The sequence below is a fragment of the Acinonyx jubatus genome, chromosome A2 (genome assembly GCF_027475565.1).
Source record: "Acinonyx jubatus isolate Ajub_Pintada_27869175 chromosome A2, VMU_Ajub_asm_v1.0, whole genome shotgun sequence".
Classification (NCBI taxonomy): domain Eukaryota; kingdom Metazoa; phylum Chordata; class Mammalia; order Carnivora; family Felidae; genus Acinonyx; species Acinonyx jubatus.
Genome location: NC_069383.1, coordinates 21,000,860 through 21,015,891, shown reverse-complemented (window position 1 = coordinate 21,015,891; position 15,032 = coordinate 21,000,860). Strand labels below are relative to the sequence as shown.

Genomic DNA, 15,032 nt, shown 5'->3' with positions numbered 1-15,032 from the left:
CCTCCAGGGCACACGCACACGTACTCGCGTGCATGCATGCATGAGACACACGCACGTTCACACACAACCAGCATGGATTAACACAGCCAGTGGGCACTGATGAAACGATACTTCTTACGATTTCCATAAACACAAGAATGGGAAAACAGTATTCTGTGGGCTCTATTGATCACACGACACAAACACAACACGGCTGCCCCAGGCACTGTGGACGGGGGCCCCACTGCACCCCACAGTGCCAACTTGGGCCCACGGACCTTGGGTCTCCAGGCCTCGAGGCTTCTCATTTGCTTCTCATTTGACAGAATCGTGAGGACCCCACCCGGGCCCCTGGAGAGGCTGCTCCAGACCTCCCCTGCACTGCTCTCCGTCCGCACCCCTGGTCACACTGACACGGGGTGGGGGGGGGGGCCCTGCCAAGGCGAACGACTCCGAAGGCAGAGCAACCGTAACGCCTCCAAGTAGAACTCACACCAGTGTGTGTGCACACGTGTGCAGGAGGAGGACTCGGTAAGACGTCTGGCACGTGCTGTCACCGAAAGCACTGGTGAACATTCATGTATGTCCTGAGTGAGGCACGCGTGTGTGTTTGTGGGAGTGTGTGCAATGTGTGCGTGGGCATCAGTGAGTGTGTGTGTGAGTGCGTGAGTGACCGTCTGGGTGTGTGTGCGTGTCAGTGAGTTGCTGTGGCCGTGTAAGCACGCGTGTGTGTGTTTATGTCTCAAGAGGCCAGGCCAGCGCAGGGCCTGGGTTTGCGTGTGGGTGACGTCCCGGCTTACTCTCAAGTCTTTGGGGAGTCACCTTCCCCAAAGTCACCTTCCCCGAACCCATCTGCCCCTTACATGTTCCAGAGCCAGCTCTGGGCACCCCCGACGAATACTTCCATGGCGAATCTCCGTGTACTTTGCTCTACACCTCTCTCGTCTCACTCACGCAGGAGAGCTCTCTCCCGAGCCAGAAGCCAAGGCCCTCTCCTGGCGCCTCCGCTGACCCTCTTCGGCTGGACTCCCTGACTGCTAATTCCTCCTTCTCCAGAACTTTCTGAGAGGAACCTGGCTTCACATTCCCCTCTCTGCCCGCTCCCCGTTGGGGGTGCTCAGCTGGCGGAGAGGAGAAGGAGGGGGGTGGTTTTTTAATCTGTCTGCAGCTTTCCTTCAAGTCACTAAGCACCTCCAACATTCAAAGCCTCGTGCCTGCCACACATAAAAGAGATTCTAATCACTACACCTAATTAGAGGGAAGAGTACATTGCGGAGAAAAAAATTAAGCAGCGTAAATATAATAAAAGGCAGTAATTAACAGTCCCACAAGGCAGATGCCAGTGTTGACAGCTAAGGATGTACTGAGGGGACGGGATGGACCCACTTCCCCATCAGAGGGAGCTGCGGCTTCCCTAGTGGGGATGGGAGAGCCCCAGGTACAGGCCAGATTGGCTCGGAGAATAAATCCACGGCAAAGAATCCACTCAGACCCTCCCAGGGTGACTCACGAAATGATATCATGATATCTGGCAGGCGACAAGGGTCTGACTCCTAAATTTCCTTCTTGGATTTAGCGCAGCTGATTTCACATCATGGCGGTGTTGGTAATTTTTAAACATACAGGCTGGGAAACCCTCTTCCTTCTACATCTCAAATCAGCCCTACAGCCGTACCTTCCTCCTCAAGGAAGGGAGCTGCAGGTTGCTGAATGTGTCATGTCAAGACACCCCAAGGTGTTCCCAACAGGAGAGCATAAAACCCCGGCAGCCAGGATTCTGAGCTGGAAACTGCTCTCACGGAGCTTAGGATGATCCCAGCCTGACCTGGGGAAAGAGGGGAAGGGGGCACCTGGAGGGAGGGGAGGGCGGCCTCGCCCGGGAAGGGGTGGGTCTGCTGAGATAAGGGATCTGTCTGGATACAGGCTCAGAGAGCAGAGTTAGACACTCGGCCCCCAGTGCGGCCTGCAGGTGCCCAGCCCGCTGCCCTGTGTGAGGCGCACGCGCACAGACTTGGGGTGGGGGGCGGGGGGATGGTCCCCGGTTCTCCAATACCTTCTTTGCACTCCAGGGCCACACGCGACTCCAGGTTGTCCATTTGCATCTGCAGCCGCTTCAGCGTGAGGTCACTTTCGCGGGACTTGCGTTTGTAGGCGATGAGGACGGCTACGATGAAGATGACCAGGAGGCCGCCTGCCACGGCGATGCTGACGATGGCGGGCAGGCTGAGCGGGCTGTCCGGGGCCACGTACACCATCCCCGGGGAGTACTCCATGCCACCGACTCGGGCCTGGGGGCACAGCACACGAGAGGAAGCTGGGAGCGGGCACGGAGCACCGGGACAGGATGAAGGAAAGGGCTCGAGGGAGGAAAACCCCCACGGGTTGGAACAGAGGAGAGGGTGTGTGGGGGCCTGGGGATGGGTCCGGATGGCTCAGAGCAGGCCACCCCCGCAGACGGGAAGCTGCAAATTCCCTCAGCCGGGACTAATGTCGTCCATCTTCATAAGGAAACAGCCCACGACTGGGACCTAAAGAAGTCTGACACGTCTTCAATGACCGCTCCCTGAGATTCATTCCATCATAAGGATTGGAAGACTGAGGCAGAGCATATTATGGCCCTCCTGGGGCCAACAACGGTGCTCTCCTGGAAGGGTCTCTAGCCTGTAACAGGCCATGCAGCACATCCCTAGAGCTGTTTTGCATGGCCTTTATTATAGCACCAGCGTCAGGAAAGAATGACAATGCACAACAAGGAGGTGGGAAGCATAACAGAGAGAAGGAACAAGGGGTGATGGGTGGCCACGAAGGAAGTTCTGAGCGGGCCAGAATCGCCTCCCGGAAAGCCCTGGCAGCCCAGCATAGAGCCGGTCCGCTCACACTCTCACATCCCTAAGTGCCCGCCCCATCCAGATCGGGGCCCCGCCGGCCTCACCATCACTTTGTGCCTGCCGATGAGGTTGGGGGACTCGCAGAGCAGCTGCACATCCGACACCGTCACCGTGCACGGCTTCTCCCCAACCAGCACGGTGTAGTTCAGCTTCACATTACCCCCAGCCACTGGTGGGATCAGGTTCTTGCCCTGGAGGGACAGGAGAGCCTCGGTTCCCACCCCAGAGTCAGCATCATAGCTCCTGGCTGGCTGCCACGTCTCCCACCCAGAGGTCCCATCCTGCTGGCGAGCTGGTGGAGAGGCCACCTTCCACAACAAGTCCAAAAGCTTTGTGGCACATACACTGCCATTCCCCTTTCCTCGGTGGGGAGTCAGTGATCGGGGCACTCTTTTGAGCTCATCCGAGTGCAGCCTCAGAATCCCCCTCAACACAGAGCTACAGTCAATCGGTACCAATTGATTGAAATGGTCACACGAGTTAAAATTAATTTGCTACCCATGCTCCAAAGAAACCCTATGCTGTGGTGTGCAAAGGGCTACACGGGAGGAAGCAGTGTGCGCCTTTGACCTCCCAGGTCCTGGACTCGGGGGACACAGGAAGCCTGGGAGGCAGATGGCCAGGATGGGTCCAGTTGCCCCGATCAGGTCTCTACGGCCTGTAAAGAGAGTTCGCCTCCCAATACAAACTCGGAGGAAGTCTTTTCCACGCTCTGGACTATAACACAACCTCCGCTAGGGACAGCGGTCATGAAATTGGGCCAGAGCCCATGACTTCTGGCCTTTCTCTGGCACTTGAAAAGCATCCCCATTCCATGCAGCAGCCTCCCGGCTTCCCACCTCCCGCCCACCACCTCACTCTACCTTCAGGATGATGGGAGTGCCAGGCTTGAGCTCCAGGACTCCTGAGGGCCCGAAGGCCTCAAACACGGGGTTGGGATAGTAGGTGAAGTTGGTCTTGTTGAGGATTAGCAGGGACTGGACGTTGTCCAGGATGAAGCCAAACTCCTCAGGCCTCTCGGTCAGGTCAGACTGGTGGTCGGGCCCCAGAGCGAGGGCCGGAGCCTGGCAGGTCATCTCAGTGGCGTTCAGGACCTCACAGAGCTGGAGGAGCCAGAAAGGGGGACTTATGCAGCGCCTGAACCCATAGAGCCCCAACACACCCACCAGGGTCCCCCCAGTGCCATCAAACAGCATGGCGCTGACCTGGGCCGCCACCCCTCCTCAGCCATGACCACACAACCTGGGCACTCAAGCAGTAGACTCTGCAGTGACATCTAGATCTGCTTTGTCCACAGCGGGTGTGGCAGTGACTAGGGGATCTCTAAGCTAAGGGGCAGCACCGGAGGTCTGAAAGGTGGAGGAATGAGGATATGAAACCCCAGAACCCCCAGAAGTGACTGCTCTTCCGTGCCTGTACCCCAAGGTATGAAAATGCCCTCATGTCTGCTTCCTCATCCCATCGTCCCAGTGCTCCAGGGTGTCTGGGTCCCGTCAGGACATGTTGAGTGGTGCTCATGCTCCCTGCCCGTGTTCCCTGCCCACCCTGGACTCACATTGATGTGCTCCTTCCCTCCATGCTTGGCACGGATCTGGGGATTCTGTATGAGGTCCAGGTGAGTCCCCCATACGGCGATGGGTGTGTTTCCACTGCCCGGGGAAGAAAGGAGGAGGCGTGTCAACACGGGGATAGGAATAGCAAAGGCACTTGAAGATGATGATGATGATCAATCAGGCTGAGCTCTGACATTAAAGACAATGATAGCCAGGAGGCGTGATAATGTTCACAGGGACAATGATGACAAACTGACTGAATAATGATAAGGATGAGCTCTCAGCAGCCAAGGGGACGACAGTGATAACCAGATGTCTGCGGCTGTCCAGCACTGGGCTCATCGAGAGCTTGGACACCCGTGGAGGCTCTGAAGCCTCCTGACTGGAGCCAGATGTTTCTCTGCAGCCCCTGGTGTGTCTGCCCCAGCCCTCACCGATCTCAGGGAGATTTTCACACTAGCCTTGGCCTAATGAGAGCCTTGCTCCAAGAGGCCCCCCACCAGACCCTCCAGGGTCTGAGCACTGTCTCCTCCCCAGAAATTACTACAATTTCATCCGCAACAGTTACAAGCTTGGCAAATAAAGAATCTCTGTCACCCACATTCATTTCTACCTCTCTATGCATCTGCTCATCTCTGCACTCCCAGTTATTCCCTGGCTTCCTCTCACCCTCCACCTGCCCCCCCACTCCCTCTCCCTCCCCGCCCAACACGTGCACACACACACAAGCATGCGCCTACACACACGTGCACATGCATGCTGGGAGATTCCTGTAAAACCCAGACAGGCTCTTCTGCCCATGGCGGTGTTCCACAACGGGATTCTGCTATCTGGCCATCTCCCAATCTTCTCCATCACCAATTCAACACGCGTTTACCAACGGACCCGCCCCACATCACTGATCCTTAGTAGCCCAGACTCTTGGGAGCAGTCTGAAGCCTCACTCTGCAGAGCCCCACCCCATCGGAGAATTTGTTCACTGCAGCAAAACCTCTAGGGCCGGCTGGCAGGCCCCAAACCTCCAACCTCCCTCTTGTTATGAACGTGACTCAGGGTCCACTACTGAGTGCCAGGAAGGACAACACCTCTACTTCTGTGACAATGACATGAGGAAGAGCTGAATTAACCCAGACTGTGAATTCCTTAGGGAGCTGTAGAGTTTGTCTAGGCAAAGGGCTACACCAACTTCCTAGATTCCCGGGGCCTCGGGGGGCAAATCCCAGAATAGCTTTCTACAATTTCCCCCCTCTTTGTGCCTCATAATCATCTACTTTAAAATCACGGCTAAAGCTTATAAAGTTTGGGTCTTAGGAGGTAACTGCTGAGGACAACCACATCCGATCTCAGCAAAGACTGCCCTTCGTGGCTGTAAGGCGGGGGGTGGCAAACTTTTCTGGAAAGGGCCAGAGAGTAAATATTTTAGGCTTCCCAGGCCATAGGGTCTGTTGCAATTACTCATCTCTGCTGTTGTGTTGAGAAAGCAGCTACAGACAAAACATATATGAATGAGCATGGCTGTGTTCCAATAAAACTTTATTTATAAAAGGAGGCAGATGGCCAGATCTGGCCCCCAGGTTGGAGTTTGCTCAACCCCAGTTTAAAAGATTGTTCTCTGTACTGGACTTGTCCTTGACCCCCGCTTCAGCCAGGGAGACCACATCTCTATGCGTTCCCCCTTTCCCTGATGCCAGATGTCCTCTAGAACTGAAGCCCACGGTGCGGAGGGCTAAGGACTGGGTGAGGGGCAGTGGGAGAGAGCTGGGCCAGGCACTGCACTGTGCGTATGCGTTCTGCTTACCCCTCCCAGTGCCCCAGGAGGGAGCTGATGGAGGAGAAACCATGAGCCCAGAGAAGTCAAGTAACCTTTAAGGTGATTGGTTATTTTGGCTGGTTAGAAGCAGAGCTGGGCTGAGCCCACTCCTTCTGACCCCAAGGCCTGTTCCATTCCACCTCAGCCCCTGACCCAGCAGTTTCCCAATGGTCAGCAGCGCCCTTGGTGTCAGGATGCCCTTAGCATCGCCTTCCCATTACAATGTATGCCCCAGGGATTGGAACAGCGCTCCCTCCCTGAAGGGAGATGCCACACCCCACAGCCCCACCAAGCGGGGACTGGGAGGGTCCCTAGGGATCCTGGAGTTTCCAAAGCCCCCTGGGAATCTCTCCAGAGGGGAGGCCGGGAAGTGACGCAGCTGGTACAAGTCAGCTTGCGAATGGCTGAGTGAGAGGTGGCCTTAGAGGGTGTTGCTGTAACAGCACATACCTGGCTCCCTCCTAGGACGTGCGCTCTCTATACTTGTTTTGGGCCCCCGGGAAAAGAGCAGGGAACAAGATCTACTCCCTGACCTTGAGGAGTTTGCAATAGAGGGAAGGTCGAAGCAAGCAGACAACTCGGGGTCATGACAGAGCAGGACAGAGGAATCGCAGGATGCTACAGAAGCCCAGAGGACAGACATCTGAATTGCACCCTGGTGGTCGGGGCACGTTTTTGTTCAAGAGCAGGCCAAGAAGAAGTTGGATCTGATCTCTTTCTCCTGCATCCCTCAGCAGGATTGGAATTATCGCCCATATTTGCCAGAAGGGAGGTTCCAGGGAAGAGGACTGGCACCCCCTCAGCAGTCACTATGACGGGATCATTTCCTCCGGGTGTACCCACCAATGCTCAGATTAGGGGTCACGGGCTCTTGCCGGTCAGAGCTTGGCCTCAGGGGCCGGGTCCCATTCAGAGGTGTTCTCAGTGGAAGGAGGGCGCCCTGGGAGGAAGGTCTGATTTGGGGGGTGCTCTGAGTCAACCCCGATTCATCAGTCCTCAAAGCAGAACTGGGCCCCAGAACTGTCCTTGGCTCTTGAGAGTTGAGGAAGGAAAATTGAGGTCAGGGCTGCCCCTACCTGACTATGCTCCACTCTGGCTCGATCCGCACGATGGTGGGGTCCTCCACATACTGGAAGAACAGGTCCTGGTGGATGCTGGCCTTGTCCACTTGCACCATCACCTTCATTTCTAGCACCTCATCTGAGGATGTGGTGTTGCAGACGATGTAGGACGGAGAGCGTCTGCAGGGAGGGCAGACATGGAGCTGGGCTCCGGGTGTTGATGGGGACAGGGGTCCGGGTCAGGGCCCTCCCACCCCTCCCTGTTCGTCAGGCTCCTCAGAGGCAATAAGTCAGCGCTGCCTCAGATATAAAGCTCCAGGCACTACTGCAAAGACTTGACCCAACGGTAGACAGGTTCCTCTGAGCCCTCTTTTCAACAAGGCCTTATCCTTGGGCCCTGTCCTGGGCCTGTCAAGCCCCATTTTTAGCAAGAATCCTGCTAAGTCAAAACTCCCGACCCCCCTCCAGTTGATACCTGAGTACCCTGGGCTGCCTTGGGCAAGAATCCTGTTAAGTCCGTTTAGCAAGAATCTCCCTACTCCTATTCATCTTAGTAATTTGCCATCACTGACCCCCTCACTATGCTGCTTGGCTATAAATCCCCCCATGTCTTTGCCGTATTTGGAGTCAAACCTGATTTCTTTCCTTCCCCCTTGTGATACTCTTGGCGCCTATTGCAATAATCCTGAGTGAACTCTTCCTTACCATTTTAGCAAGTGTCAGAACAGTTTTTTCTTGATCACTGGCCTGACTTCAGATCTGTCACAGCCCTCAGCAGAGTTCTGTCCCAGGAAAACCTCTCCTGCAGAATGTCACGTCCCCACCAAATCTGAGTCCTGCATCAGGCGAACCTCCCACCTCCCTCCTATACCCCAGGCTCCTGGCTTACAGAAGGTGTGCCCTTTTGGGCCTGGATGGTGGAATCAGTGGGGAGAAAGTCGGCTGCCCTTGGAGGTTGAACCTCAGCCAGCTGGGGTAGGGGCCCCTAGCAGATTTCAGCAGGCCTGGCTGGCTCTGCAGCAGCTGGAGAGAGGCTAGCCTGCAGGCAGGGGCTCTAGATTCCCCAGGGAGTCCTGCGGAACCCGAGGGCTCTGTACAGTGGTTGGTATAGGGGCACAAAGGCTAAATGGTGGGCAGCAGCATGAATGGGGTGCCTGGCACTTCTCCAGACTGAGGCAAAAACATTCACAGCCAGTTCGGCCCATCAAATCCTCCCTCAAAGAGAAAGGCCACTTTCTCAGGGAAGAGAAGGCACTTCTAGGAGCTTAGCCCTGGTCGTCTGCTGCCCTGAGGCTGCCCCACTGGGCTGTGGGCCCCTGAGGCCTGCCTTGAGCTGAGTTACCTGTGGAAGAGGCAAGGCTGCTTCCCGAACATCACCACCACATTGCTGCCCGCGTTCAGGTTGGTGCCCGTGATGGTCACTTGGGTGCCCCCCGACATGGGCCCCCGTTTGGGCTTCAGGTCCGAGAGAGTCAGCGTCTGTGCAGGAAAGGATCTGGCCTGAGACACAACTGGGGCAGGGTCTGAAGAGAGGCAGCACCCCGCTCCCCGGAGCTGCCTTCTGGAATCCTCAGTAACGGTGGCCTCCCAAAGAGCCCACGAAGATTTTATTGCGCTTGTGTGGGAAAGCGACGTTCTGGACCCTGAGAGCTTACACCTCTATATTCATAACAGTAGTAACAGCTGCTATGTGCTGACGTTTTAACTGGCACGCTTTATATCTTCATCCATCTCTATATAATTTATTTGCTCAGTCAATTCTACAAGGTGGGTATTATTACCTATTTTACAGAAAAAAAATCAGAGATGTTAAGTAAAGTTCCCGAGGTCACACAGCTAAAAAGTGGCACATCTGAGATCCGACTCCAGAGCTCTGGTTCTCCACCACCTCTCCAGTCTCGGGTGCTTCTGGGAAGGTGACCTGTTCCTTCCACGGGCCTGTTAAGAGAGCTGTCCAAACGCTCAGAGGCCTGAGCGATGGGTGGTGAGGGCCCCAGGGAAACCCAGGGGGAGGAGTGAAGAAGGGTCAGGGATGGAGTGAGGATGGGGAGGGGGCACCTGTGAGCTGAGGATTTGGAGTTGTGCTCCGCTCTTTCATTAGCATTTTAATGGAAAAAAACTTTCCTCAGTCCCAGGTGAGAAGCCCGTGTCTGCATTTAAATGAAGATTTCGCTCTCCCCTGCCCCTTAAAGAATTCTGCACCAAAAGTTGAACCTACTGGGCTCCCAGCCCGCAGGCGACCTCCCCAGGAGAGGCCTCACTAACACCTCGGGAGGAGGGGAGAAGCCCCAGTGAGGCTGGCAGGTATGCGGGGGTTGGGGGGCCCGCGGGGACACTTGCCCACCGCCTAGTGTCCGGCCCACACGTGGGGCCCATCTGCCCACCAGGTCCCTGCAGATCCCGAGCACCTGGCACCCACAATGCTAAGGAACCCCTCATTCTGGAGCTGCTGCTGGCTCAGATGGAGACTGGGACACAGGTGGGGTGGGGCTGTGGAAAGAGTGGAGAACAGCTCTGCCCAGATATGCTGTGGGATTCTGGACAAACCATGCAACCTCTCTGATCACAAAATCAGGGAGCTGGATCAAAACATAGTCATCTCAAAGGGGCCTGCCAGTTTTCCGGTTCTGTAACTTGCAGTCACCTCCCCCACATGGTGCCTTTGTCCCGCTGTCTGGAAGGGAAAGAGGGCGCTGTCTGTGCGAGGCAAGGGGGGGCCTGGAGACAAAGTAAAAAAACAGGCAGGTTAAGACAGATGGGGGTGGCAGCAACGTGGGAAGAAGAGGCTCTCTGGCAGCCTGTGGGTGGGGTTCTCGAAGGGGTGGAAGGGAGTAATCCTTGTTGGCGCTGCAGCGGCGGGCTGGGGGCGGGGGTGAGGAGTGGAGGATACTGAGACATGTTTTAAAGTTGTGAGAAACTATTAATTATTCAAGCCATGCTTCATAAATATTTCACGGCGGGTTTGCACGGGAAATCAAATTCTGTATTACTTGCCACCCCTTCACTTGGCTCCTGGATGGAGGTAGGGAAGGGAAAGATTCCCTCCGTGGAGATCTCTAGGGACAGAACGGGTGATGAGACCAAGGATGCTGATCCCTTGGCCTTGGCGGTCGGGTTTTGGCTTTTGGGTGAATAAACCCACACATCAGAGTCTGGCCTGATTTGTGGAGGGAAACTGAATCAGACTCAAACCTTACTCCCAATCTCAGCACAGGGAAGGCGGCTCCCCAGCATGCCCCAGGTCCTGAGAGGCATCCCTGAAGAAGAGGCTCCCCCGCGTGCCCCATGTCTCCAGAGGACCCCTGGGAAGGGGTTCCCGAGCTGTCCCAGGACCCCAGAGGAGTCACGGGCTTCTCTGTGGGGCCCAAGTAGGGCCACCTGCAAGCTGCCTAGCTGTGTGGGGAGGCTATGAGGGCTCCGAGATGCTGGAGAGAGGGTCACTCTGTCTCTTCCCACCTCTCAGTTGAGACTCATGGGAACCTCTGCCCCTCATTCCCTCCCTGGACCCTGAGGAGTTCTGGGGGTAGCCTCAATGACTGGGCCCTTAAATGCACAGGAGGGGCGGGGGAGGAGACCGAGCTCCCCAGCATCATTCCCCTCCCTGAACATCTTCCCCAGTGGACACGTGGCATCAGCACAGTCCCTCACAAACCGCCAAGTCCCAGGGCCCCACTGGGCCGGTGCATTCTTGCCTTGTGGCAACAGCTCTTTTGTTTACTGACTTCTCTTTCTGTCCCAACCTCTTCCCTTGCCATCAACCCCCTTCCTTCTCCCTCCCTTCTTTTCCCATCTTTAGGTGCACTCCTGTCTTATGCCAGGAACAGCTTCCCACTACTCGAGATCCACACGGAACATCCTATCCTGACTTTCCATCCAGTTTCTTCCATGAAGCCTCACCTTGATGCCCTGCATCTAACCACATCCTGCTCTGGGGCAGAAACTGTCATGCAGGCAAGACTGACCTTACCTGAGAGCCGAAGGGGCTTTTGAATGTTTACAACATAGGCTCCTTGTAAGAATTAAGCCTGGAACCGGATATCAACGGGCACACAGCAGCTGTTCTACAAACATTGTTTCTCCTAGGCCAGTGGCCCTCAGGCTGGGCTGAGTTGGAATCTCCCGGAGAGTTTTGTGCCCCACCTGTAGTGTGTGATTTAGCTCAGGGGGGCTCTGGAGCATTTTGTTTGAAGCTCCTTGGGAGAGTCCAACATGTAGGAAGGTCTAGAACTGTCTAAGCACCATGGGGGCTAACAAAGAAATAAACAGTCGGGGCTTCATCTCCAAAGACTTACTGGTCTGACAGAGGGAGCAGGGGCTCCAAGAGGTAACACGGAGTGTCATGCAGGCAGATGCCATGGAATCCCCAGTAAGCCAGGTTCCATGGGTGCTGTGGGCTGGGTATTCGGAGAAGGTGTGGAGTGGCTCACAAGCAGGGCTTGGAGGATTGAGGATTCTCTCCCCCTCTCTGTCTCTCTGTCTCTCCTTCTCTCTCTCTGCCCCTCGCTCACTTGCGCCCTCTCTTTCTCTCTCCCTCTAAAAAATAAACAATACATAAAACAAACTGCAGGGCAGGTGACTGGCTGACCAGCGCTTGCTTTGGCCAGGTAATTTCCGAGCTGGATTTTGTGCCCAAGTTTGGCATCCATGCCACACCTCTAAACACTTGGGGAGCGCTGTCTCCGTCTCTGCCTCAGTTGTCTGAGTCTGCCTTTCAGTATCTCGACTCTGCTGGATTAACAACTTCTGGGTATATACATACAGATAACGTACGGTATAGATGCCCTCTCTCCACACACACACACACACACACATTTATCACTGATTGCCTTCACGTGTGTTGGGTTTCCCTTGGCAACTTCCTCAAATCCTTTCAGAAGAAGGTGGGGGTACAGATCCTAAAGAGCCAGGTAAACCTACGCATCCATTAAACCCATCCATTACACATGTGTGTTCTTCTACGTGAGCTCCTGCGTGTGCAGAGAGAGCCAACTGTGTTTAGAAGGAGGGGAAGTTTTCAGGAGTAGAGGGGGAGCAGAGAGCGCGGGCGCCGGCTGGAGGGGCGTCTGATGCACACGTCTCCATTCCCATCTGCACGTACGCCATACCTCTCCTTCTAGACCTCAGGCCCCCGAGGGATGGGCTGTGCCCGGTCTGGGTCATCACTGTAACCCCCACAAGCCGGGGCCACCGAATTAAATTATGAAATTCAACCAATTAAGCAAATATTTATCAAACAATTTCATGAGAAGGATCCTGCCAGGTAGTGCTAAAGAGTTGTCAGCTGAAGGGAGAAAGAAGGAGGAGGGGGAGGGAGGCAGATGAAAGAGGAGGGAGGAAGGGGCGGAGGGTGGAAAGTGGGCTCCCCTGGACTGTTCTGGAGCATTTGATGCCCATCCATCACTTCAGGCTTCCAGCTTCCAAAAGCAGCTTAGAATCATGAGGAAACTACCCCATCACGGCCGTCATTAACCCGAGAATCAACTGGATGGCAAAACTTTGAAAATGAGGCAGCGTGAGAGGCAACAGAGACGCCCATGCCTCCCGCACACCTGCCGGACATGACAAGGCTGAGAGGTCCCGTGAGCCCCAAGCCCACAGGCCCCTCACCAGGGGCCGCCTCTGCAGGGCCAGGGAGGGTCCTGACTGGAGGGGATGTGGAGGTCAGGGTGAGGTCTGGAGACAAGCCCTGGGAAAGGAAGGTGGGGTAGGGGTGCAGGTGAGGTGGGGATTGGGGTGGGGTTAAGGAGGTCATGGGACGGGGTGTTGGTGAAGTGGGGGTTGGGTAAAGAAGGTCATGAGATGGGGTGCTGGTGAGGTGGGGGTTGGGTTAAGAAGGTCATGAGATGGGGTGCTGGTGAGGTGGGGATTGGGTTAAGGAGGTCATGGGAAGGGGTGCTGGTGAGGTGGGGGTTGGGGTGGGGTTAAGGAGGTCATGGGAAGGGGTGCTGGTGAGGGGGGAAGGCAGAATGAATGTGGATTCTGGGATAGAAATGACAGGGTGTCCGTGTACAGGGAGAGGGCAGGCCATAGTAGAAACACCAGCTGCCACAGAACCCATACAAGAAATGAGAGAGATGACACAGCCATTTTGTGTAATTTTCGTAACAATACCATGGGGTAGATGTAAACATTATCACCCCCGTTTTAGAAATGAAGACACTGAGGCACAGGAAGGTTAAGGAACTCACCCATGTTTGCCCAGCGAGTGGGCAGCAGAGCCAGGGCTCAAACCCCAGCCTGGCCACGCTGCCACTGGGCCAGCTGGGGGCCCTGGGCCTGGGAGCCACAGCAGCTTCCCTGGGGCTGGGCCAGCCACTGCAGGTTTGGATTGGGACCCAGCCTTTCAGATTTAGAGGGCTGTGCTCTCACACTGCAGGACAGACTTCCACAAGCAGCCTGGAGTCTGCCCACAGAGGTCTAGCCAGGCAACAACCATGGTCACGAGGTCTGTAGCCCGTGCTGGTCAGGTCGCCGATGGCTGGGACTCACCATGAAGTAATAGAGTTGTGAGGACCGGGCCATGAACTCAGGCCGACACACGGCCACACAGATCTCCACGAAGCCTGCGTGCTGGCTCGGCTTGGCCTCCCCCATCTCACACACGATCCTGCAGAGAGGAGAGGACAGACCCTGTGGTCACAGGACTCCCAGATGTGACCCCTGGGCCCCATACCTACCCAGGTCTTTTCTCTGCAGTAGGATCTCAGGGGTGGGCAGGGGAGGAGGAGGGGAAAGACACCCGATTCTTCCCTGCAAGGTTCCCCTTTGGTTCTCAGGAAATGAGGAAATACAACCTACAGGGGTCTCCTTGGAGACCCTTGGAAAGTAAGGAGCCTAGGGGAGGGTCCCTGTGTCCTGACCCTAGACACCCACTCCCTCGTTCAGGAATTGTCCACTGAATTGTGAATCAGAGGGTGGGAAATGTTTCAGTCAAATAGCACAGGGAACACCGCTGGCATGGCCCAGAGAGGTAGTGACCTTGCCAAGGGCCCACAGCATGTCAGACAGGGACCCTGGAGCAGGCTTAATTAAAATTTTCAGACCCTAACTCAGGGGCATTTCATTCCCACTGCATGGACTGCCTCAGTGGAGTATTTTCTGCCCCCCCGGTGCCCGCTGGCCACTTGGCTGGATGGAGAGACTCGTGCTTGGGGGGAGGGGGAAGGATGGAGGAGAGTCACACATTTGTCCCTATTAAAAATGCTCATTGTTTTAATTACAAAATTTGTTCATACCCCTCAAAAACAGAAGTGCGACAGTAAAATTAAATGTCCCTTTTTCACTCCTAATCTCTCATAAAAGCTTGGTGTATATGTATATATCCTCATAGACCTTTCTCTAGACCTATGCAAACACACATAGTGTGCATACGCACGCACACACACACACACACAAGATCAATATATAATTAAGATCTCTATTTTACAAATGAAGAAACTGAGGCACAGAAAAAGTTAGGCAACTTGCCCGAATATATATATTTGCAAATATACACACACACACGTGTGTGTGTGTGTGTGTGTATAATGTGTGATATTACACACACACATAAACATAAGTGTTATGTACATACACATGACCAATTATATACAAACATACATATACAAACACACACAGGATTTTTAAAATAAAAGTGAAACATGGCTCTCCACTGTTCCAAGCTCATCTCGTTCTACTCAGAGACACAGCGTGGATTTGCCTCGTGTCAGGTACAGCCTTCCTGTATTCTTCCTGACAGCTT

General features: G+C 55.0%; 1 protein-coding gene across 4 annotated transcripts in view; it reads right to left on the bottom strand.

Annotated features, from left to right (window-relative positions):
* Window positions 1-15,032, bottom strand: part of PLXNA4 (plexin A4) — a 592,266-nt gene that overhangs the window by 51,931 nt on the left and 525,303 nt on the right. For all 4 annotated transcript variants that reach the window (XM_053218068.1, XM_053218067.1, XM_053218069.1 and 1 more), the window contains 7 exons: window positions 13,781-13,898; window positions 8,634-8,770; window positions 7,307-7,471; window positions 4,423-4,516; window positions 3,731-3,970; window positions 2,912-3,058; window positions 2,033-2,267 (listed from right to left, as the gene is read on the bottom strand). In XM_053218068.1, the coding sequence (XP_053074043.1) occupies window positions 2,033-2,267; window positions 2,912-3,058; window positions 3,731-3,970; window positions 4,423-4,516; window positions 7,307-7,471; window positions 8,634-8,770; window positions 13,781-13,898 (1,136 nt within the window). The remainder of the gene's footprint in view (window positions 1-2,032; window positions 2,268-2,911; window positions 3,059-3,730; window positions 3,971-4,422; window positions 4,517-7,306; window positions 7,472-8,633; window positions 8,771-13,780; window positions 13,899-15,032) is intronic.